This window comes from Somniosus microcephalus, unplaced genomic scaffold (genome assembly GCF_052327205.1).
Source record: "Somniosus microcephalus isolate GS21.2 unplaced genomic scaffold, FLI_Smic_1.0 unresolved_chr7, whole genome shotgun sequence".
NCBI classification, from domain to species: Eukaryota; Metazoa; Chordata; class Chondrichthyes; order Squaliformes; family Somniosidae; genus Somniosus; species Somniosus microcephalus.
The window spans coordinates 34,492,859-34,515,358 of NW_028225185.1; the positions used below are offsets into that span (position 1 = coordinate 34,492,859).

Here is a 22,500-nt window from a genome sequence, read left to right on the forward strand (position 1 = left end):
AGGCAGGTACAGCACGGGGTTAGATACAGAGTAAAGCTCCCTCTGCACTGTCCCCATCAAACACTCCCAGGGCAGGTACAGCACGGGGTTAGATACAGAGTAAAGCTCCCTCTACACTGTCCCCATCAGACACTCCCAGGGCAGGTACAGCACGGGTTAGATACAGAGTAAAGCTCCCTCTACACTGTCCCCATCAAACACTCCCAGGGCAGGTACAGCACGGGTTAGATACAGAGTAAAGCTCCCTCTACACTGTCCCATCAAACACTCCCAGGGCAGGTACAGCACGGGTTAGATACAGAGTAAAGCTCCCTCTACACTGTCCCATCAAACACTCCCAGGGCAGGTACAGCACGGGTTAGATACAGAGTAAAGCTCCTTCTACACTGTCCCATCAAACACTCCCAGGGCAGGTACAGCACGGGTTAGATACAGAGTAAAGCTCCCTCTAAACTGTCCCATCAAACACTCCCAGGGCAGGTACAGCACGGGTTAGATACAGAGTAAAGCTCCCTCTACACCGTCCCCATCAAACACTCCCAGGGCAGGTACAGCACGGGTTAGATACAGAGTAAAGCTCCCTCTACACTGTCCCATCAAACACTCCCAGGGCAGGTACAGAACGGGTTAGATACAGAGGTAAAGCTCCCTCTACACTGTCCCATCAAACACTCCCAGGGCAGGTACAGCACGGGTTAGATACAGAGTAAAGCTCCCTCGACACTGTCCCATCAAACACTCCCAGGGCAGGTACAGCACGCGTTAGATACAGAGTAAAGCTCCCTCTACACTGTCCCATCAAACACTCCCAGGGCAGGTACAGCACGGGTTAGATACAGAGTAAAGCTCCCTCTGCACTGTCCCATCAAACACTCCCAGGGCAGGTACAGCACAGGTTAGATACAGAGTAAAGTTCCCTCTACACTGTCCCATCAAACACTCCCAGGGCAGGTACAGCACGGGTTAGATACAGAGTAAATCTCCCTCTACACTGTCCCCATCAAACACTCCCAGGGCAGGTACAGCACGGGTTAGATACAGAGTAAAGCTCCCTCTACACTGTCCCATCAAACACTCCCAGGGCAGGTACAGTACGGGTTAGATACAGAGTAAAGCTCCCTCTACACTGTCCCATCAAACACTCCAGGGCAGGTACAGCACGGGTTAGATACAGAGTAAAGCTCCCTCTACACTGTCCCCATCAAACACTCCCAGGGCAGGTACAGCACGGGTTAGATACAGAGTAAGCTCCCTCTACACTGTCCCATCAAACACTCCCAGGGCAGGTACAGCATGGGTTAGATACAGAGTAAAGCTCCCTCTACACTGTCCCATCAAACACTCCCAGGGCAGGTACAGCACGGGGTTAGATACAGAGTAAAGCTCCCTCTACACTGTCCATCAAACACTCCCAGGGCAGGTGCAGCACGGGGTTAGATACAGAGTAAAGCTCCCTCTACACTGTCCCAACAAACACTCCCAGGGCAGGTACAGCACGGGTTAGATACAGAGTAAAGCTCCCTCTACACTGTCCCCGTCAAACACTCCCAGGGCAGGTACAGCACGGGTTAGATACAGAGGTAAAGCTCCCTCTACACTGTCCCATCAAACACTCCCAGGGCAGGTACAGCACGGGTTAGATACAGAGTAAAGCTCCCTCTACACTGTCCCCATCAAACACTCCCAGGGCAGGTACAGCACGGGGTTAGATACAGAGTAAAGCTCCCTCTACACTGTCCCAACAAACACTCCCAGGGCAGGTACAGCACGGGGTTAGATACAGAGTAAAGCTCCCTCTACACTGTCCCATCAAACACTCCCAGGGCAGGTACAGCACGGGTTAGATACAGAGTAAAGCTCCCTCTAGCACTGTCCCAACAAACACTCCCAGGGCAGGTACAGCACGGGTTAGATACAGAGTAAAGCTCCCTCTACACTGTCCCATCAAACACTCCCAGGGCAGGTACAGCACGGGTTAGATACAGAGTAAAGCTCCCTCTACACTGTCCCCATCAAACACTCCCAGGGCAGATACAGCACGGGGTTAGATACAGAGTAAAGCTCCCTCTACACTGTCCCCATCAAACACTTCCAGGGCAGGTACAGCACGGGTTAGATACAGAGTAAAGCTCCCTCTACACTGTCCCATCAAACACTCCCAGGGCAGGTACAGCACGGGTTAGATACAGAGTAAAGCTCCCTCTACACTGCCCCATCAAACACTCCCAGGGCAGGTACAGCACGGGTTAGATACAGAGTAAAGCTCCCTCTACACTGTCCCATCAAACACTCCCAGGGCAGGTACAGCACGGGTTAGATACAGAGTAAAGCTCCCTCTACACTGCCCCATCAAACACTCCCAGGGCAGGGACAGCACGGGTTAGATACAGAGTAAAGCTCCCTCTGCACTGTCCCCATCAAACACTCCCAGGGCAGGTACAGCACGGGTTAGATACAGAGTAAAGCTCCCTCTACACTGTCCCATCAAACACTCCCAGGGCAGGTACAGCACGGGTTAGATACAGAGTAAAGCTCCTCTACACTGTCCCATCAAACACTCCCAGGACAGGTACAGCACGGGTTAGATACAGAGTAAAGCTCCCTCTACACTGTCTACATCAAACACTCCCGGAGCAGCAGAGAGTTCGAGAACAACACTGAAATGTATTATCCACCCTCCACCCCACTGACCCCTCCCTCCGGCGGAGGAGGCAGATGAGAGACTTGCTCAGTCAATAAAAAAAAAATCAGGCTGGCAATAAAGTGCATTTAAAGGGGCGCCTCGGCGCCGAGGGGTGAACTGCCAATTAGAACAGTGCCAAAGCGTGTGCCTTTAAGAAATGACTCATGATGCATAAAATTAGTGGGACTCTCGCCGCTGGTCCCTTCACATCACGCTCTCGTAGATGATGACCTTCTCCTCCGAGGTGGGACCCATCGAGGACAGGCTCTTGGAGTCGACAATCGATGCTCTGTACTGCAGGGTGGTGGCTCGCCCAGATCGGTGTGGCAGGTGGCGCCATCGCTGCACAGAGAGAGAGACAGAGAGAGAGACAGAGCGAGAGAGAGACAGAGAGAGAGAGAGGAGGAGAGAGAGAGAGACAGAGAGAGAGAGAGAGACAGAGAGAGAGAGATAGATAGACAGAGAGACAGAGAGAGAGAGAGACAGAGCGAGAGAGAGACAGACAGAGAGAGAGAGCGACAGAGAGAGAGAGAGAGAGAGACAGCGAGAGAGAGAGAGAGAGAGAGAGACAGCGAGAGAGAGAGAGAGAGAGACAGAGAGAGAGAGAGACAGAGAGAGAGACAGAGAGAGAGAGACAGAGAGAGAGAGAGGGAGAGACAGAGAGACAGAGAGAGAGAGACAGAGAGAGAGAGACAGAGCGAGAGAGAGAGAGAGACAGAGCGAGAGAGAGAGACAGAGAGAGAGACAGAGCGAGAGAGACAGAGGAGAGAGAGACAGAGAGAGAGAGAGAGAGAGAGAGAGAGACAGAGAGAGAGAGAGAGAGAGAGGACAAGAGAGAGAGAGGGAGAGAGACAGAGAGAGAGACAGAGAGAGAGAGAGAGACAGAGAGAGAGAGAGACAGAGAGAGACAGAGAGAGAGAGACAGAGAGAGACAGAGAGAGAGAGAGAGAGACAGAGAGAGAGAGACAGAGAGAGAGAGAGAGACAGAGAGAGAGAGAGACAGAGAGAGAGAGACAGAGAGGGAAAGGGGAACGCAAAGAAAAAACAGTAAATATATTATTAAAACCCGTGGGCTCAGAGCTTGAATGCATGAGGGAGCGCCGTACTGTCGGAGGGGCAGTACTGAGGAGTGCCCCACTGTCGGAGGGGCGGTACTGAGGGAGCGCCGCACTGTTGGAGGGGCAATACTGTGGGAGCGCTGCACTGTCGGAGGGGCGGTACTGAGGGAGCGCCGCACTGTCGGAGGGGCAATACTGAGGGAGCACCGCACTGTCGGAGGGGCGGTACTGAGGGTGTGCCTAGTTCTCCGGACGGGTATCATATCGAGGTGGCGACGGCCTGGTGCAAGTCCACGCTTTATTTACTGACCTGCTTGAGGGTCCCCTTGCCGCGGGCGAGCTTGTAGAGGACGGTCGTCGGGATACAGAGCATGGAGGCCAGCGCCAGGCACCATCCGATGGCCTCGCCCCACCAGGGGTAGGTGTACATCTTGTTGTAGGTCAGGGGCTTGTAGTTGAGGAGGTGGAAGAGGAAGATTCCCTGGGGGGGAGAGGAAGAGGGTACAATTAGTTTGGGACAGGGGGAGGTGACACAATTGGCCTCAGCACCCTTGAGTTTGCGGGGCAGTGGTTGGTAAATCTGCCAGAGTTCCAGCCACCCCTATAAAGGTTGTAAATCAGCCACGATCTCGTTGAATGGCAGGACAGGCTCGAGGGGCAGAATGGCCTCCTCCTGTTTCCTAATGTAACAGGCTCGATGGGGCTGAATGGCCTCCTCCTGTTCCCAATGTAACAGGCTCGATGGGGCTGAATGGCCTCCTCCTGTTCCTAATGTAACAGGCTCGAGGGGCTCTGAATGGCCTCCTCCTGTTCCTAATGTAACAGGCTCGAGGGGCAGAATGGCCTCCTCCTGTTCCTAATGTAACAGGCTCGAGGGGCAGAATGGCCTCCTCCTGTTCCTATGTAACAGGCTCGAGGGGCAGAATGGCCTCCTCCTGTTCCTCATGTAACAGGCTCGAGGGGCTGAACGGCCTCCTCCTGTTCCTAATGTAACAGGCTCGAGGGGGCTGAATATCCTCCTCCTGTTCCTAATGTAACAGGCTCGAGGGGGCTGAATGGCCTCCTCCTGTTCCTAATGTAACAGGCTCGAGAGGGCTGAACGGCCTCCTCCTGTTCCTAATGTAACATGCTCGAGGGGCTGAATGGCCTCCTCCTGTTCCTAATGTAACAGGCTCGAGAGGGCTGAACGGCCTCCTCCTGTTCCTAATGTAACAGGCTCGAGGGGTTGAATGGCCTCCTCCTATTCCTAATGTAACAGGTTTGAGGGGCTGAATGGCCTCCTCCTGTTCCTAATGTAAGGCTCGAGGGGGCTGAATATCCTCCTCCTGTTCCTAATGTAACAGGCTCGAGGGGGCTGAACGGCCTCCTCCTGTTCCTAATGTAACAGGCTCGAGAGGGCTGAAACGGCCAGGCTCGAGAGGGCTGAACGGCCTCCTCCTGTTCCTAATGTAACAGGCTCGAGGGGGCTGAATGGCCTCCTCCTGTTCCTAATGTAACAGGCTCGAGGGGCTGAACGGCCTCCCCCTGTTCCTAATGTAACAGGCTCGAGGGGCAGCATGGCCTCCTCCTGTTCCTAATGTAACAGGCTCGAGGGGCAGAATGGCCTCCTCCTGTTCCTCATGTAACAGGCTCGAGGGGCTGAACGGCCTCCTCCTGTTCCTAATGTAACAGGCTCGAGGGGCTGAATGGCCTCCTCCTGTTCCTATAATCACACGTGGCTGTGATGCCCCCCAGAGTCGAATAGCTCGGCAAGCCACACACATCACTCACGTGGAACGGCTGCTGGGATTTGGTACCCAGGCAAGTCAACCTCATAGCGATGTTACCTTTGTGTGTTTTCCTATGAATGGCTCCCCCCACCTTCTTGTTATTCATTCTGGGGATGTGGGCGTCGCTGGCGAGGCCCAGCATTTATTGTACATCCCTAGTTGCCCTTGAGAAGGTGGTGGTGAGCCGCCTTCTTGAACCGCTGCAGTCCCGCGTGGTGAAGGTGCTCCCACAGCGCTGTTAGGGAGGGAGTTCCAGGATTTTGACCCAGCGACGATGAAGGAACGGCCGATATATTTCCAAGTCAGGATGGTGTGTGTGACTCGGAGGGGAACTTGGAGGTGGTGGTGTTCCCACGCGCCTGCCGCCCTTGTCCTTCTAGGTGGAAGAGGTCGGGGGTTTGGGAGGTGCTGCCGAAGAAGCCTTGGCGAGTTGCTGCAGTGCATCTTGTAGATGGTCCACACTGCAGCCACGGTGCGCCGGTGGTGGAGGGAGTGAATGTTTAAGGTGGTGGACGGGGTGCCGATCAAGCGGGCTGCTTTGTCCTGGATGGTGTCGAGCTTCTCGAGTGTTGTCGGAGCTGCAACTCATCCAGGCAAGTGGAGAGTGTTCCATCACACTCCTGACTTGTGCCTTGTAGATGGTGGAAAGGGAATCAGGAGGTGAGACACTCGCTGCAGAATACCCAGCCTCTGACCTGCTCTTGCAGCCACAGTACTTAAAGCTCCCTATTTCTTGGCGGGGCGATCAAATGAGAGTGCCGCTCCCTTTAAGGCTCGCGAGCCGCCTCCCGCGCGACGGTGTCCGAGACCCTTACCATACAGAGCAGCGGGGTGATGAATGACCAGCACCATCTCATCCAAGGGAACGGGCGGTACCCGACCATGCAGGCTATGTCATCCATGAAGCGATCCGCACCTGCAACCAGAGAGGAAAGGGTTAAAGAGGCCCGGGTTGTCAAGAAGGGCGGTGGGGGCTGTAGGTGGGGGAGGGGAGTGAAGGCTCCGCCCTCGCCCACGCCAACATCTCCCCCGCCGTGTCTCGCCATTCAAGGCTCGGGATTGGGCGAACCATTGCCAAGTACTTCCAGGCCATTCGGCCCCTCTGCTCTGTGCCGGTGTTCCTGCTCCACACCAGCCTCCTCCCGCCCCCTCTTCATCTCACCCCATCACCCTATCCTTCTATTCCTTTCTCCTGCATGTGTTTATCCAGCTTCCCCCTTAAATCCATCGACGCTATTCGCCTCGACCACTCCCTGTGGGAGCGAGTTCCACATTCTCACCACTCTCTGGGGAAAGAAGTTTCTCCTGAATCCCCCATTGGATTTATTAGTGACTCTCTTATATTGATGGCCCCTAGTTCTGGTCTCCCCCACAAGTGAAGACATCTTCTCTACGTCTACCCTATCGAAACCCCTTCATAATCTTAAAGACCTCTATTGCTTCTCCAGTCTCTCCACATCACTGAAGTCCCTCATCCCTGGTACCATTCTGGTCAATCTCCCCTTAACCTTCTCTGCTCTAAGGAGAACAACCCCAGCTTCTCCAGTCTCTCCACATCACTGAAGTCCCTCATCCCTGGTACCATTCTGGTCAATCTCCCCTTAACCTTCTCTGATCTAAGGAGAACAATCCCAGCTTCTCCAGTCTCTCCACATCACTGAAGTCCCTCATCCCTGGCACCATTCTGGTCAATCTCCCCTTAACCTTCTCTGCTCTAAGGAGAACAATCCCAGCTTCTCCAGTCTCTCCACATCACTGAAGTCCCTCATCCCTGGTACCATTCTGGTCAATCTCCCCTTAACCTTCTCTGCTCTAAGGAGAACAACCCCAGCTTCTCCAGTCTCTCCACATCACTGAAGTCCCTCATCCCTGGTCCCATTCTGGTCAATCTCCCCTTAACCTTCTCTGCTCTAAGGAGAACAACCCCAGCTTCTCCAGTCTCTCCACATCACTGAAGTCCCTCATCCCTGGTACCATTCTGGTCAATCTCCCCTTAACCTTCTCTGCTCCAAGGAGAACAATCCCAGCTTCTCCAGTCTCTCCACATCACTGAAGTCCCTCATCCCTGGTACCATTCTGGTCAATCTCCCCTTAACCTTCTCTGCTCTAAGGAGAACAACCCCAGCTTCTCCAGTCTCTCCACATCACTGAAGTCCCTCATCCCTGGCACCATTCTGGTCAATCTCTTCTGCACCCTCTCCAAGGCCTTGGTGTTTCTGCTCCACACGAGGCTCCTCCCGCCCCCTCTTCATCTCCCCCCATCACCATATCCTTCTATTCCTTTCTCCCTCGTGTGTTTATTCAGCTTCCTCTTAAATGCATCTACGCTATTCGCCTCGACCACTCCCTGTGGGAGCGAGTTCCACATTCTCACCACTCTCTGGGGAAAGAAGTTTCTCCTGGATTCCCGGTTGGATTTATTAGTGACTATCTTATATTGATGGCCCCTAGTTCTGGTCTCCCCCACAAGTGGAAACATCTTCTCTACGTCTACCCTATCGAAACCCCTTCATAATCTTAAAGACCTCTATCAGGTCACCCCTCGGCCTTCTCTTTTCCAGAGAAAAGAGCCCCAGCCTGTTCAGCCTTTCCTGATAGTTATAACCGCTCAGTTCTGGGATCATCCTGGTCCATCTTGTTTTAGCACCTTCCTCGATGATGATAGTTCTAACTTTGGGTTGGAAGAGCGGGGGTGGGAGAGAGGAACGGAACAAGAGGTACTCACCATAAACCCAAGAAACGACCACACACTCCCAGAACGCTTGCCAAAGCAGGGTCATCCCACTCGCAGAGTAATAGTCAAAGAGCTGGAAGACATACATGCCGCCCTGTCATGGTGTAACAGAGAGGACAATTAGATGGCAGATTTGGGAGGTCAGGCTTCAAGGGGATATGGACAGGCTGAGCGAGTGGCCAAGAACACGGCAAATGGAATGGAATGTGGAGAAATGTGAAGTTGGTAGGGAAAATAGAAAAGCAGAGTATTTTTTTAAATGGTGAGAGACTGGGAAATGTTTGGTGTTCAGAGGGACCTGGGTGTCCTTGTACACGAATCACTGAAAGTTAACATGCAGGTACAGCAAGCAATTCGGAAAGCAAACGGTATGTTGGCCTTTATTACAAAGGGATTTGAGTATAAGAGTAAAGACGTCTTACTGCGATTATATAGTGCCCTGGTGAGACCACACCTGGAGTATTGTGTACAGTTTTGGTCTCCTTACCTAAGGAAGGATATACTTGCCATAGAGGGAGTGCAACGAAGGTTCACCAGACTGGTTCCTGGGATGGGGGGATTGTCCGATGAGGAGAGATTGAGTAGACTGGGCCGATACTCTCTGGAGTTTAGAAGAATGAGTGGCGATCTCATCGAAACATATAAGATTCTTACAGGGTAGATGCTGAGAGGCTGTTTCCCCCCTGGCTGGAGAGTCCGGAACCAGGGGTCACAGTCTCAGGATAAGGGGTCGGCCATTTAGGACTGAGATGAGGAGGAATTTCTTCACTCAGAGGGCGGTGAATCTTTGGAATTCTCTACCCCAGAGGGCTGTGGAGGCTCAGTCGTTGAGTATATTGATAGAAACATAGAAGATAGGAGCAGGAGGAGGCCATTCGGCCCCTCGAGCCTGCTCCGCCATTTAATGAGATCATGGCTGATGATCCAAATTCAGTACCCTGTCCCTGCCTTCCCCCCATACCGCTTGATCCCTTTAGCCTTAAGAAATATATCCAACTCCTTCTTCAATATATTTAATGAATTGGCTTCAACTGCCTTCTGTGGTAGAGAATTCCACAGGTTCACCACTCTCTGGGTCAAGAAATTCCTCCTCATCTCTGTCCTAAATGGCTTACCCCTTATCCTTAGACTGTGACCCCTGGTTCTGGACTCCCCCGCCATCGGGAACATCCTTCCTGCATCTAGTCTGTCTAGTCCTGTTAGAATTTTATAAGTTTCAATGAGATCCCCTCTCATTCTTCTAAACTCCAGCAAATATAAGCCCAATTGACCCAATCTCTCCTCATACGTCATTCCTGCCATCCCAGGTATCAGTCTGGTGAATCTTCGTTGCACTCCCTCCATGGCAAGAACGTCCTTCCTCAGATAAGGCGACCAAAACTGCACACAATACTCAAGGTGTGGTCTCACCAAGGCCCTGTACAACTGCAGCAAGACATCCTTGTTCCTGTACTCAAACCCTCTCGCTATGAAGGCCAGCATACCATTTGCCTTCTTAACCGCCTGCTGCACCTGCATGCTTACCTTCAGCGACTGGTGCACAAGGCTGAGATCGATAGATTTCTGAATATTAAGGGAATCAAGGGATATGGGGATAGTGCAGGAAAGTGGAGTTGAGGTCGATGATCAGCCATGATCCTATTGAATGGCGGAGCAGGCTCGAAGGCCCAAATGGCCTCCTCCTGCTCCTATTTCTTAGGTTAATGGGGAGAGGTTAAGAACATGTCATGATGTCGGCAGAACGCTCAAACAATTAGACGCCAAGCTTGGAGCTCAAGTTTTCTCCCCTCCCCCATTGGGCAGTGACCTTAAGTTAAGCAAAGAAGAGAATCCAGGGCTTTCTCCCTTTTTGGGGAGGTGACAAGACTCTGGCTCCCGCGAGAAAATGAGATTGGGATCTCGTAGGGATTGGGAAGAGACTGAAACCCTACGACTGGACGCAACTCCTGCTCTCAGTGAATCGTGGTGAGCAACAGAATCTCTCTCCAGGTCAAAGAAATTTCTCCAGCGCCTTTCCCCACCTCAGGACGTCCCGCAGCTCTTCACAGCCAATGAAGGACTTTTTTTGAAGTGTGGTCACTGTTGTAATGTGGGAAACGCGGCAGCCATTTTGTGCACAGCAAACTCCCACAAACAGCAATGTGCTAATGACCAGATCATCTGTTTTTTAGTGATGTTGGTTGAGGGATAAATATTGGCCCCAGGACACCGGGGAGAACTCCCCCCTGCTCTTCTTCCAATAGTGGCCGTGGGATCTTTTACATCCACCTGAGAGGGCAGACGGGGGCCTCGGGTTTAATGCTTGTCCCAAAATACGGCACCTCCGACAGTGCGGCGCTCCCTCAGTACCGCCCCTCCGACAGTGCGGCGCTCCCTCAGTACTGCCCCTCCGACAGTGCGGCACTCCCTCAGTACCGCCCCTCCGACAGTGCGGCGCTCTCTCAGTACCGCCCCTCTGACAGTGCGGCGCTCCCTCAGTCGTGCCCCTCCGACACTGCGGCGCTCCCTCAGTACTGCCCCTCCGACAGTGCGGCGCTCCCTCAGTACCGCCCCTCCGACAGTGCGGCGCTCCCTCAGTACCGCCCCTCCGACAGTGCGGGGCTCCCTCAGTACTGCCCCTCCGACAGTGCGGCGCTCCCTCAGTACCGCCCCTCCGACAGTGCGACGCTCCCTCAGTACCGCCCCTCTGACAGTGCGGCGCTCCCTCAGTACCGCCCCTCTGACAGTGCGACGCTCCCTCAGTACCGCCCCTCCGACAGTGCGGCGCTCCCTCAGTACTGCCCCTCTGACAGTGCGACGCTCCCTCAGTACCGCCCCTCTGACAGTGCGACGCTCCCTCAGTACCGCCCCTCTGATAGTGCGGCGCTCCCTCAGTACTGCCCCTCCGACAGTGCGGCGCTCCCTCAGTACCGCCCCTCCGACAGTGCGGCGCTCTCTCAGTACTGCCCCTCCGACAGTGCGGCGCTCCCTCAGTACCGCCCCTCTGACAGTGCGACGCTCCCTCAGTACCGCCCCTCTGATAGTGCGGCGCTCCCTCAGTACCGCCCCTCTGACAGTGCGGCGCTCCCTCAGTACCGCCCCTCTGACAGTGCGACGCTCCCTCAGTACCGCCCCTCCGACAGTGCGGCGCTCCCTTAGTACTGCGCTGGGAGTGTCAGCCTCGATTTTTGTGCTCGGGTACTGGAGTGGGAACTTGAACCCACGACCTTCTGACTCAGAGGTGAGGGCACTGCCCACTGACCCACGGCTGAGACAGGAGGAAAAGGCGGGTAGGACAGTGTATTTAGGGTTTAGGAGGAACAATGCCCATTGGGATTGAGAGCGAGGAGGAAAGGGGGAAGTACGGCTAAGTTGGGACCGAGCGGCCCTCAAGGAAGCAAGAAGGGGAGGTCAGGGGTGAGAGGTCAAAGTAGCAGGCGCTGCTTACCTGGGTCACCATGGAGAGGTCAATGATGAAGCTAAGAGTGATGCAGGCCGCCACTGCGATCTCCCGCTGATAGCGGTTGTAATACTTGGAGGGGACCAGATCCAAGATTCCGGTCACGAATCCCTCCACGCCGACAAACTGGGAACAGGAGAGAGAGAGAGAAAGAAACACAGGATATCAGGTTACACGCTCCCTTCCATGGCGACATTGGAGCCACATTCCCCAAGCTCGTTCGGGGATTGACTGCGACAGTGAAGGGTGATGGTTTCCTCATTTATCACACCCCTCCCCACAAACTCCCTCTCCCTCCCTCTCTCCCCTCCCCACGAAGGCTTGGCCGCCTTGCTAGGCTCCAGGTTCCAGTGGGCATCTTGTTCAAGCGGCCATCTTGCACGTGCTGGTCGAGGCAACTCACAGCCTGCATTTATCCAGTGCCTTTAACGTCCCAAGGCGCGTCACAGGAGCATAAATCAGACAAAATCTAACACCGAGTCACATGAGGAAATATTGGGGCCAGGTCGACCAAAAGGCTGGGTCAAAGAGGTCGGTTTTAAGCAGCGTCTTAAAGGAGGAGAGAGAGGCAGAGAGGTTTAGGGAGGGAATTCCACAGCTCGGGGCCCTGACGCGGTCGCCAATGGCGCGAGAGGCCGGAATTGGAGGAGCGCTGAGATCGCGGAGGGTTGTAGGTGGTTACAGAGATAGGGAGGGGGGCGAGGAGGCCATGGAGGGATTTGAACACGAGGAGGAGTTAAATTGAAGCATTGCCGGACTGGGAGTCAATGTGGGACAGCGAGCGCAAGGAGAGGTGATGGGTGAACGGGGCTCGGTTCAGTTTCGCAACTTGCCCCGCTGGACTTTGAACTACGACCCCCCTTCTTCTGGGTTACGACCCTCCCCTCCCACGTTATGACCCCCGTCCCACCCTCCAACTCCCCCCTACCCCCTTTTTCAGTCCTTACCTGACTACCCAGTCCCAGGAACAAGAGCATAATGAAAAACAGGGCGGCCCACACTTGAGGGAAAGGCATCAACGTCACGGCCTTGGGGTAGGCGATGAAGGCCAAACCAGGCCCTGAGACAGACCACAGCAACCGTTAGCAACAACAACAGACCAAAACTGTAGGTTTTTTTTCCAAACACACTCAAAGAAACAAAAAACAACAAAAGAAAACCCGGCATTTAGGAAAAAAAAGCATTTGTATAACCACTCGGGGATAAAGAATTTTCTTCGATTGTGCCACTACCAAGGACAGCGACGGCAAAAGAAAAACAGGGCAGCCATTTTGTGCATGGTACCAAGACTTGGTGGCCATTTTGTACGTGGTACCAAGACGTGGCAGCCATTTTGTGCCTGGTACCAAGATGTGGTGGCCATTTTGTACGTGGTACCAAGACATGGTGGCCATTTTGTGCAGGGTAGCAAGACGTGACGGCCATTTTGTATGTGGTACCGAGATGTGGCGGCCATTTTGTGCTGGGTAGCAAGACGTGATGGCCATTTTGTACGTGGTACCAAGACGTGATGGCCATTTTGTGCTGGGTAGCAAGACGTGACGGCCATTTTGTACGTGGTACCAAGACATGGTGGCCATTTTGTGCAGGGTATCAAGACGTGACGGCCATTTTGTATGTGGTACCGAGATGTGGTGGCCATTTTGTGCTGGGTAGCAAGACGTGATGGCCATTTTGTATGTGGTACCAAGATGTGGCGGCCATTTTGTGCATGGTACCAAGATGTGACGGCCATTTTGTACGCGGTACCAAGACGTGACGGCCATTTTGTACGTGGAACCAAGACGTGGCGGACATTTTGTGCGGGGTACCAAGGCGTGACAGCCATTTTTTACGTGATACCAAGACGTGGTGGCCATTTTGTACGTGGTACCAAGATGTGGCGGCCAGTTTGTGCGTGGTACCAAGACGTGCTGGCCATTTTGAACACGGTACTAAGACCTGGTGGCCATTTTGTGTGGCGTACCAAGATGTGGCGGCCATTTTGTACACGGTATGGAAAAGTGGCAGGCATTTTTGTACACGGCACCAAGACGCCCCAGTTCGGTAAGTGTCCATTTGATCCGTTCTTTTTTAATATAAGGCAGGCGTTGTATGAGGGATGAATGGTGGCCCCATGACACCAGGAAGTAGGAAGGAGCATGGGAACAGCCAGAGGCCATACAGCCCCCTCCCTCGAGCCTATTCCGCCATCCAATTAGACCGTGGCCGATCTGCATTTTAACTCCATCCTGCCCGCCTTGCTTCCGTAACCCTGACTACCCTCACCCAATGAAAATCTATCCACCTCAGTTTCGAAATTTTCAATTGGCACCCCCAAGCCTCGACAGCTTTTTTTGGGGGGAAGAGTTCCAAATTTCCACCGCCCTTTGTCATAGAGTCATACAGCACAGAAAGAGGCCCTTCGGCCCATCGTGTCCGCGCCGGCCATCAAGCCCTGCCTATTCTAATCCCATTTTCCAAGCACTTGGTCCGTAGCCTTGTATGCTATGGCGTTTCAAGTGCTCATCTAAATGCTTCTTGAATGTTGTGAGGGTTCCTGCCTCTACCACCCTTTCAGGCAGTGAGTTCCAGATTCCAACCACCCTCTGGGTGAAAAAGTTTTTCCTCCAATCCCCTCTAAACCTCCTGCCCCATACCTTTTGAAACTATGCCCCCTGGTTATTGACCCCTCTACTAAGGGGAAAAGTTCCTTTCTATCTACCCTAATCTGGGTGTCCTTGTGCACCAGTCGCTGAAGGTAAGCATGCAGGTGCAGCAGGCGGTTAAGAAGGCAAATGGTATGTTGGCCTTCGTAGCGAGAGGGTTTGAGTACAGGAACAAGGATGTCTTGCTGCAGTTGTACAGGGCTTTGGTGAGACCACATCTTGAGTATTGTGTGTAGTTTTGGTCGCCTTATCTGAGGAAGGATGTTCTTGCCATGGAAGGAGTTCAGCGAAGATTCACCAGACTGATACCTGGGATGGCAGGAATGACGTATGAGGAGAGATTGGGTTGATTGGGTTTGTACTCGCTGGAGTTTAGAAGAATGAGAGGGGATCTCATTGAAACTTATAAAATTCTAACAGGACTGGACAGACTAGATGCAGGAAGGATGTTCCCGATGGCGGGGGAGTCCAGAACCAGGGGTCACAGTCTAAGGATAAGGGGTAAACCATTTAGGACTGAGATGAGGAGGAATTTCTTCACCCAGAGAGTGGTGAACCTGTGGAATTCTCTACCACAGAAGGCAATAGAGGCCAATTCATTAAATATATTCAAGAAGGAGTTGGATATATTTCTTAAGGCTAAAGGGATCAAGGGATATGGGGAGAAAGCAGGGACAGGGTACTGAATTTGGATGATCAGCCGTGATCTCATTGAATGGCGGAGCAGGCTCGAGGGGCCGAATGGCCGACTCCTGCTCCTATCTTCTATGTTTCTATCTATGCCCCATATAATTTTGTACACCTCAATCAGGTACCCCCCTCAGCCTTCTCTGCTCTAAGGAAAACAACCCCAGCCTGCCCAGTCTCTCTTCATAGCTGAAGTGCTCCAGCCCAGGTAACATCCTGGTGAATCTCCTCTGCACCCTTTGTGTGAAGGAGTGCTTCCTGACTTCACCCCCTGAACGGCCTGGCTCTAATTTGAAGGTTCTGCCCCCTTTGTTCTGGACTCCCCCCCACCAGAGCAAATAGTTTCTCTCTCGATCGACCCGATCAGCTCTGTTTGTGATCGGCCCAGACTGGTCTTGAACGAGCGCACCTCAACAAACAAGAGTGTAAAAGTTGGGAATTTGGAGATAGTGGGCGACTGGTAAGAATAGGGCGACCACCAGGGTTTATGGAGCACCGTGGTTATATTAGTAGTCTTGCAATCCAACGGGCTGGACTAATAGGGCTAAAAATTCAGTTTGGGGCGCCAAGCTCGCCTGGGCGCTGGAATTACCGCTGCGCGCGGAGCCACTTGCGCCATCCGGATATTCAGTTTCTGCGCCCCAAATGGAAGCGGGCCGCTAAACGAGGCTCCCCGCGCCCCGCTTGGGGCGCTGAAACTGAATATCGGCGCGCTAAGGGCCGCAGCGCCACCCGCTGCGGCACGGCACGCTGCGGTACTGCAGGCCTTCCTCCCACTGTTAAGGGGGAGGTGCCTGCAACAGCGCGATCCCCGCTCGCGAGTGCCGGCAAATGAGCCCGGCACCAAGGAGAAGTGCCGGGCTCTCGGGAAACAGCCGGCAATGCCGCGGGGGGGGGGGGGGTGGGGGTGGGGTGTAGGAGGCCGGGGACGGAGGTGCGGGCAGGCGGGCGCCGAAAAAGCGGCCGGCCGCACCTCCACCTTAACTAGCGCCACGACCGCCACAGGTAGGCCCCTGTGTACCGGTCGCTATTTGCGGCCGGCGCTGAGGAGGCGGGCGCGACCAAATATGGCCATCGGGGCGCTGCGCACACCGATGACGTCATCGGTGGCGGCGCAGCGCCACAGGCTAACGCCGCCATTAGCGCCCCGCTAAATATCGCGGTAGGCGTGGCCAGTGGCGCAAAAGCCACTGAGTGGCCTCTTTGGGCGCAAACTGGTGGCGCGGGCCACTGAATTTCTAGGCCATAATCTCCTGTAGACGTTGAGTTCAAAATCCCACCACGGCAGCTGGGGAATTGAAATGAATTGAATTAAATCAATCAGGAATAAAAAAAAAAGCCTCGCAGCAGGTAAGGGTGACCGTGAACCGACCAGATTGCCGCAACGTCAATCTGGTTCACTGGCGTTCCTTTGGGGTTAAAAATCTGCCGTCCTTACCCAGGACGCAAAAAATAGAAAAGCAGAGTGTTTTTTTTTTTAAATGGTGAGAGACTGGGAATTTTTGGTGTTCAGAGGGACCCAGGTGCCCTTGTACACGAATCGCTGAAAGTTAACAGGCAGGTACAGCGATCAATTAGGAAAGCAAATGGTATGTTGGCCTTTATTACAAGAGGATTTGAGTCTCAGAGTAAAGACGTCTTACTGCAATTATATGGGGCCCTGGTGAGACCACACCTGGAGTATTGAGCACAGTTTTGGTCTCCTTACCTAAGGAAGGATATACTTGCCATAGAGGGAGTGCAACGAAGGTTCACCAGACTGATTCCTGGGATGGGGGGATTGTCCTGCGAGGAGAGGTTGAGTAGACTAGGCCTGTATTCTCAGGAGTTTAGAAGAATGGGAGGTGATCTCATTGAATCATACTAAATTCTTACAGAGCTTGACAGGGTCGATGCTGAGAGGATCTTTCCCCCTGGCTGGAGAGTCTAGAATTGTGTGCAGTTTTGGTCGCCTTATCTGAGGAAGGATGTTCTTGCCATGGAAGGAGTTCAGCGAAGATTCACCAGACTGATACCTGGGATGGCAGGAATGACGTATGAGGAGAGATTGGGTCGATTGGGCTTGTACTCACTGGAGTTTAGAAGAATGAGAGGGGATCTCATTGAAACTTATAAAATTCTAACAGGACTAGACAGACTAGATGCAGGAAGGATGTTCCCGATGGCGGGGGAGTCAAGAACCAGGGGTCACAGTCTAAGGATAAGGGGTAAGCCATTTAGGACAGAGATGAGGAGGAATTTCTTCACCCAGAGAGTGGTGAACCTGTGGAATTCTCTACCACAGAAGGCAGTTGAGGCCAATATATTAAATGTATTAAAGAAGGAGTCAGATATATTTCTTAAGGCTAAAGGGATCAAGGGATATGGGGAGAAGGCAGGGACAGGGTACTGAATTTGGATGATCAGCCATGATCTCATTGAAAGTGGGGACAAAATCGACCCAAACAACTATCGAGGCATCTGTGTAAACAGTAACCTGGGGAAGGTATTCTGTAGCATCATAAACAAAAGACTTATAAACTTCCTTGAGGAGCACAATGTCTTGAGTAAAAGCCAAATTGGATTCCTGCCAAACTATAGAACATCCGATCATATCTTCACCCTACAGACCCTAATTGACAAACACGTTCACAATAACAAAAGCAAAATCTACGCATGCTTTGTAGATTTCCAGAAGGCTTTCGACTCCATCTGGCATGACGGTTTATTCCTGAAACTTATCGAAAGTGGGGTAGGAGGGAAAACATATGATGTAATTAAATCAATGTATACAAACAACAAATGTGCAGTTAAAATTGGAGACAAACAAACAAAATACTTCCCACAGGGGCGGGGGGTGACGCAGGGCTCGCCAATCTCACCGACACTCTTTAATATTTACATAAATGGATTGGCAAAACTACTTGAACAATCTACAGCACCCGGCCTCACCCTATATGAATCCAAGGTTAAATTCCTCCTCTATGCAGACGACCTGGTTCTGCTGTCACCTACTAAAGAGGGGCTACAGCAAAACCTGGACCTGCTGGAGTCGTACTGCCAGACTTGGGCCCTGACAATAAATCCCCAAAAAACCAAAGTCCTTGTGTTCCAGCAAAGATCCAAACATCAGGGACCCAAAATAAATTTCACAGTAGGAACAACCAAAATTGAACAAACCACTAACTACACATACTTGGGCTTAAAAATCAGTTCTACGGGAAACTTCAAACTGGCTGTGAATGAACTGAAAGAGAAAGCAAGAAGGGCTTTCTATGCCATCAAAAAATCAATCCAAATAGAAATCCCAATTAGCATTTGGCTCAAAATTTTCAAATCAGTAATTGAACCAATTGCACTCTATGGCAGTGAGGTATGGGGACCGCTAACTCAACAAGAATTTGCAAAATGGGACAAACACCCAATTGAGATCCTACATGCAGAATTCTGTAAAAGTATCCTCCGGACTCAAAGGAAAACAGTAAACAATGCATGCAGGGCGGAACTAGGCCAATATCCATTAATAATCACTATCCAAAAAAGAGCCACCAAATTTTGGAATCACCTACAAATGAGCAATCCCCAATGCTATCACTACGACGCCCTGAAATGCCAAGAGCTGACCATAAAGAAGAATACCCTCAGTCAACTAGTCCTGGGACTCAGTGAAGTAACTACTAACAATACTAACAATAACCAGCCCCAGGACAGTGACAGGGTAACACAAAGAATTCGACCCAACACAATCGTCGCTAAGCAAAAGGAAAAATATCTGACATATTGGGCAGAAACAACAAAAACCCAAAGCAAACTCAATTGCTACTTGGCCCTAAACAGACAATACAACATAGCTGATTACCTGACCATGGTAAAGGATAACAAACTGAGAAGAACCTTGACAAGGTACAGACTTAGCGAACATAGCCTAGCGATCGAAAAAGGCAGACACAGGCAGACCAGGCTGCCAAGAGAGGACAGGATATGCTCTCACTGCAGTCAGGGAGTGGTGGAGACAGAGATGCACTTCCTCACAGCTTGTGGAAAATATCAGGGCATCAGGGAGAATTTCTACCAAAAATTCTCACAAATATGCCCTGATTTCAGAAATCTGAATGACAACCAAAAACTCCCATTCCTACTGGGAGAGGAGAGAAGCTGTATAACACTGGCGGCGCACTATGTTACAGCTTGCCATGAACAGAGGGACAACCAGTAAACTAAGAAAAAAATATATATAAACAATGCGAATGTATATTTATACACTCAGGGATATACCTGTTTATACACTGTATGAATAGAACTGCGTTTATGTGCTAAACCATAAATGTATTTTGATGCTTTGGCAACATAAGATGTAACTTATCATGCCAATAAAGCGATTTAAATTGAAAAATTGAAATTGAATGGCGGAGCAGGCTCAAGGGGCCGAATGGCCGACTCCTGCTCCTATTTCTTGTGATGTGGGCTGAGGAATAAATATTGGGCTCCAGGACACCGGGGAGAACTCCCCCCCCGCCCTGCTCTCCTTCCAATAGTGGCCCATGGTATCTTATAGGTTTCCACCTCAGAGGGCAGACAGGGGCCTCGGGTTCAGGTCTCATCCCAAAAGGATGCCAGCAGCATTTAGATACCGGTTTGGGCGAGGGGGAGCGGGGGGAGGAGTTAGCCTCAGTAGTGAGGACCCCCACACCCGCTGCTCACAGTGTGAAGGTTGGCCGCGAGCGGGAGTTTGAGGGCGGCGGGCAGAAAAACCCAATGGAGGCCCGCCACGGCGACGGTTGCCGAGGTAACAAGCCCGCTTACCTGATTCCGCCACCTCAGAAATGTGCACTCCCCTCTCCTGCGCCATGAACCCCAAAATAGAGAAGACAACGAACCCGGCAAAAAAACTCGTCCCGCTGTTCACCAGCGATAATATGAAGGCATCCCTGTACGGAGAGGTACAGCACGGGGTTAGATACAGAGTAAAGCTCCCTCTACACTGTCCCATCAAACACACCCAGGGCAGGTACAGCACAGGTTAGATACAGAGTAAAGCTCCCTCTACACTGTCCCATCAAACACTCCCAGGGCAGGTACAGCACGGGTTAGATACAGAGTAAAGCTCCCTCTACACTGTCCCATCAAACACTCCCAGGGCAAGTACAGCACGGGTTAGATACAGAGTAAAGCTCCCTCTACACTGTCCCCATCAAACACTCCCAGGGCAGGTACAGCACGGGTTAGATACAGAGTAAAGCTCCCTCTACACTGTCCCATCAAACACCCCCAGGGCAGGTACAGCACGGGGTTAGATACAGAGTAAAGCTCCCTCTACACTGTCCCCATCAAACACTCCCAGGGCAGGTACAGCACGGGTTAGATACAGAGTAAAGCTCCCTCTACACTGTCCCATCAAACACCCCCAGGGCAGGTACAGCACGGGGTTAGATACAGAGTAAAGCTTTCTCTACACTGTCCCATCAAACACTCCCAGGGCAGGTACAGCACGGGTTAGATACAGAGTAAAGTTCCCTCTACACTGTCCCCATCAAACACTCCCAGGGCAGGTACAGCATTGTGTTAGATATAGAGTAAAGCTCCCTCTACACTGTCCCCATCAAACACTCCCAGGGCAGGTACAGCACAGGTTAGATACAGAGAAAAGCTCCCTCTACACTGTCCCCATCAAACACTCCCAGGGCAGGTACAGCATTGTGTTAGATACAGAGTAAAGCTCCCTCTACACTGTCCCATCAAACACTCCCAGGGCAGGTACAGCACGGGTTACATACAGAGTAAAGCTCCCTCTACACTGTCCCATCAAACACTCCCAGGGCAGGTACAGCACGGGTTAGATACAGAGTAAAGCTCCCTCTACACTGTCCCATCAAACACCCCCAGGGCAGGTACAGCACGGGGTTAGATACAGAGTAAAGCTTTCTCTACACTGTCCCATCAAACACTCCCAGGGCAGGTACAGCACGGGTTAGATACAGAGTAAAGCTCCCTCTACACTGTCCCATCAAACACTCCCAGGGCAGGTACAGCACGGGTTAGATATAGAGTAAAGCTCCCTCTACACTGTCCCCATCAAACACTCCCAGGGCAGGTACAGCACGGGTTAGATACAGAGTAAATCTCCCTCTACACTGTCCCCATCAAACACTCCCAGGGCAGGTACAGCATTGTGTTAGATACAGAGTAAAGCTCCCTCTACACTGTCCCATCAAACACTCCCAGGGCAGGTACAGCACGGGTTAGATACAGAGTAAAGCTCCCTCTACACTGTCCCCATCAAACACTCCCAGGGCAGGTACAGCATGGGTTAGATACAGAGTAAAGCTCCCTCTACACTGTCCCATCAAACACTCCCAGGGCAGGTACAGCACGGGTTAGATACAGAGTAAAACTCCCTCTGCACTGTCTCCATCAAACACTCCCAGGGCAGGTACAGCATGGGTTAGATACAGAGTAAAGCTCCCTCTACACTGTCCCCATCAAACACTCCCAGGGCAGGTACAGCATGGGTTAGATACAGAGTAACGCTCCCTCTACACTGTCCCCATCAAACACTCCCAGGACAGGTACAGCATGGGTTAGATACAGAGTAAATGCCCTTCGATTCTCTCCCGCCCTCCCCACTTACTTGTAGCAGTCGTTGTTGAACTGGTTGTAGCTGCCCAGGGCCGTGAGAGCGCCCAAGCCGATGGCATAGGAGAAGAAGATCTGTGTCCCGGCGTCGATCCAGACCTGCAGGGGATACATGGGGAGGAGAGCGGTTAACCCGGTCGAATAGTTCCTGGCGCCCGCCCCTCCCACTTACTTCCTCACCCCGCAACACACCCACCGGCCCCCCGCACGCCCCCTGGTGCTTGGGCAATGATCATCGAGGACGGACAGACGCTGAGCGGTGGCTGGCTATTCAACCATGGGGGAGGCGCCAGATCTCAGCCGAGGCTGGAAACTGTCGTCTGCGAGCTCCCAGCGTAGCGACACTGCGTGGGGATCAGGAGGTAGGGAACCCTATCGGAGGGGCAGTACTGAGGGAGCGCCGCACTGTCGGAGGGGCAGTACTGAGGGAGAGCCGCACTGTCGGGGGGGCGGTACTGAGGGAGAGCCGCACTGTCGGAGGGGCGGTACTGAGGGAGCACCGCACTTTCGGAGGGGCGGTACTGAGGGAGCGCCGCACTGTCGGAGGGGCAGTACTGAGGGAGCGCCGCATTGTCGGAGGGGCGGTACTGAGGGAGCGCCGCACTGTCGCAGGGGCAGTACTGAGGGAGTGCCGCACTGTCGGAGGGGCGGTACTGAGAGAGCACCGCACTGTCAGAAGGGCGGTACTGAGGGAGCGCCGCACTGTCGGAGGGGCTGTACTGAGGGAGAGCCGCACTGTCGGAGGGGCGGTACTGAGGAAGCCTCGCACTGTCGGAGGGGCTGTACTGAGGGAGCGCTGCACTGTCGGAGGGGCGGTACTGAGGAAGCCTCGCACTGTCGGAGGGGCTGTACTGAGGGAGCGCCGCACTG

General features: G+C 52.7%; 2 protein-coding genes across 3 annotated transcripts in view; both read right to left on the reverse strand.

Moving 5' to 3' along the window:
• The window catches only part of LOC147086771 (uncharacterized), a 518,811-nt gene that overhangs the window by 471,021 nt on the left and 25,290 nt on the right, over positions 1 to 22,500 (reverse strand). The window lies entirely within an intron of this gene.
• LOC147086784 (sodium- and chloride-dependent creatine transporter 1-like) overlaps positions 2,754 to 22,500 on the reverse strand; it is a 72,760-nt gene continuing 53,013 nt past the window's right edge. For both annotated transcript variants that reach the window (XM_085978963.1, XM_085978964.1), the window contains exons 6-13: positions 21,626 to 21,729; positions 19,801 to 19,925; positions 12,631 to 12,743; positions 11,672 to 11,809; positions 8,236 to 8,338; positions 6,326 to 6,426; positions 4,052 to 4,222; positions 2,754 to 3,025 (exon numbers count right to left, since the gene is read on the reverse strand). In XM_085978963.1, the coding sequence (XP_085835089.1) occupies positions 2,888 to 3,025; positions 4,052 to 4,222; positions 6,326 to 6,426; positions 8,236 to 8,338; positions 11,672 to 11,809; positions 12,631 to 12,743; positions 19,801 to 19,925; positions 21,626 to 21,729 (993 nt within the window). In that variant the 3' untranslated portion in view covers positions 2,754 to 2,887. The remainder of the gene's footprint in view (positions 3,026 to 4,051; positions 4,223 to 6,325; positions 6,427 to 8,235; positions 8,339 to 11,671; positions 11,810 to 12,630; positions 12,744 to 19,800; positions 19,926 to 21,625; positions 21,730 to 22,500) is intronic.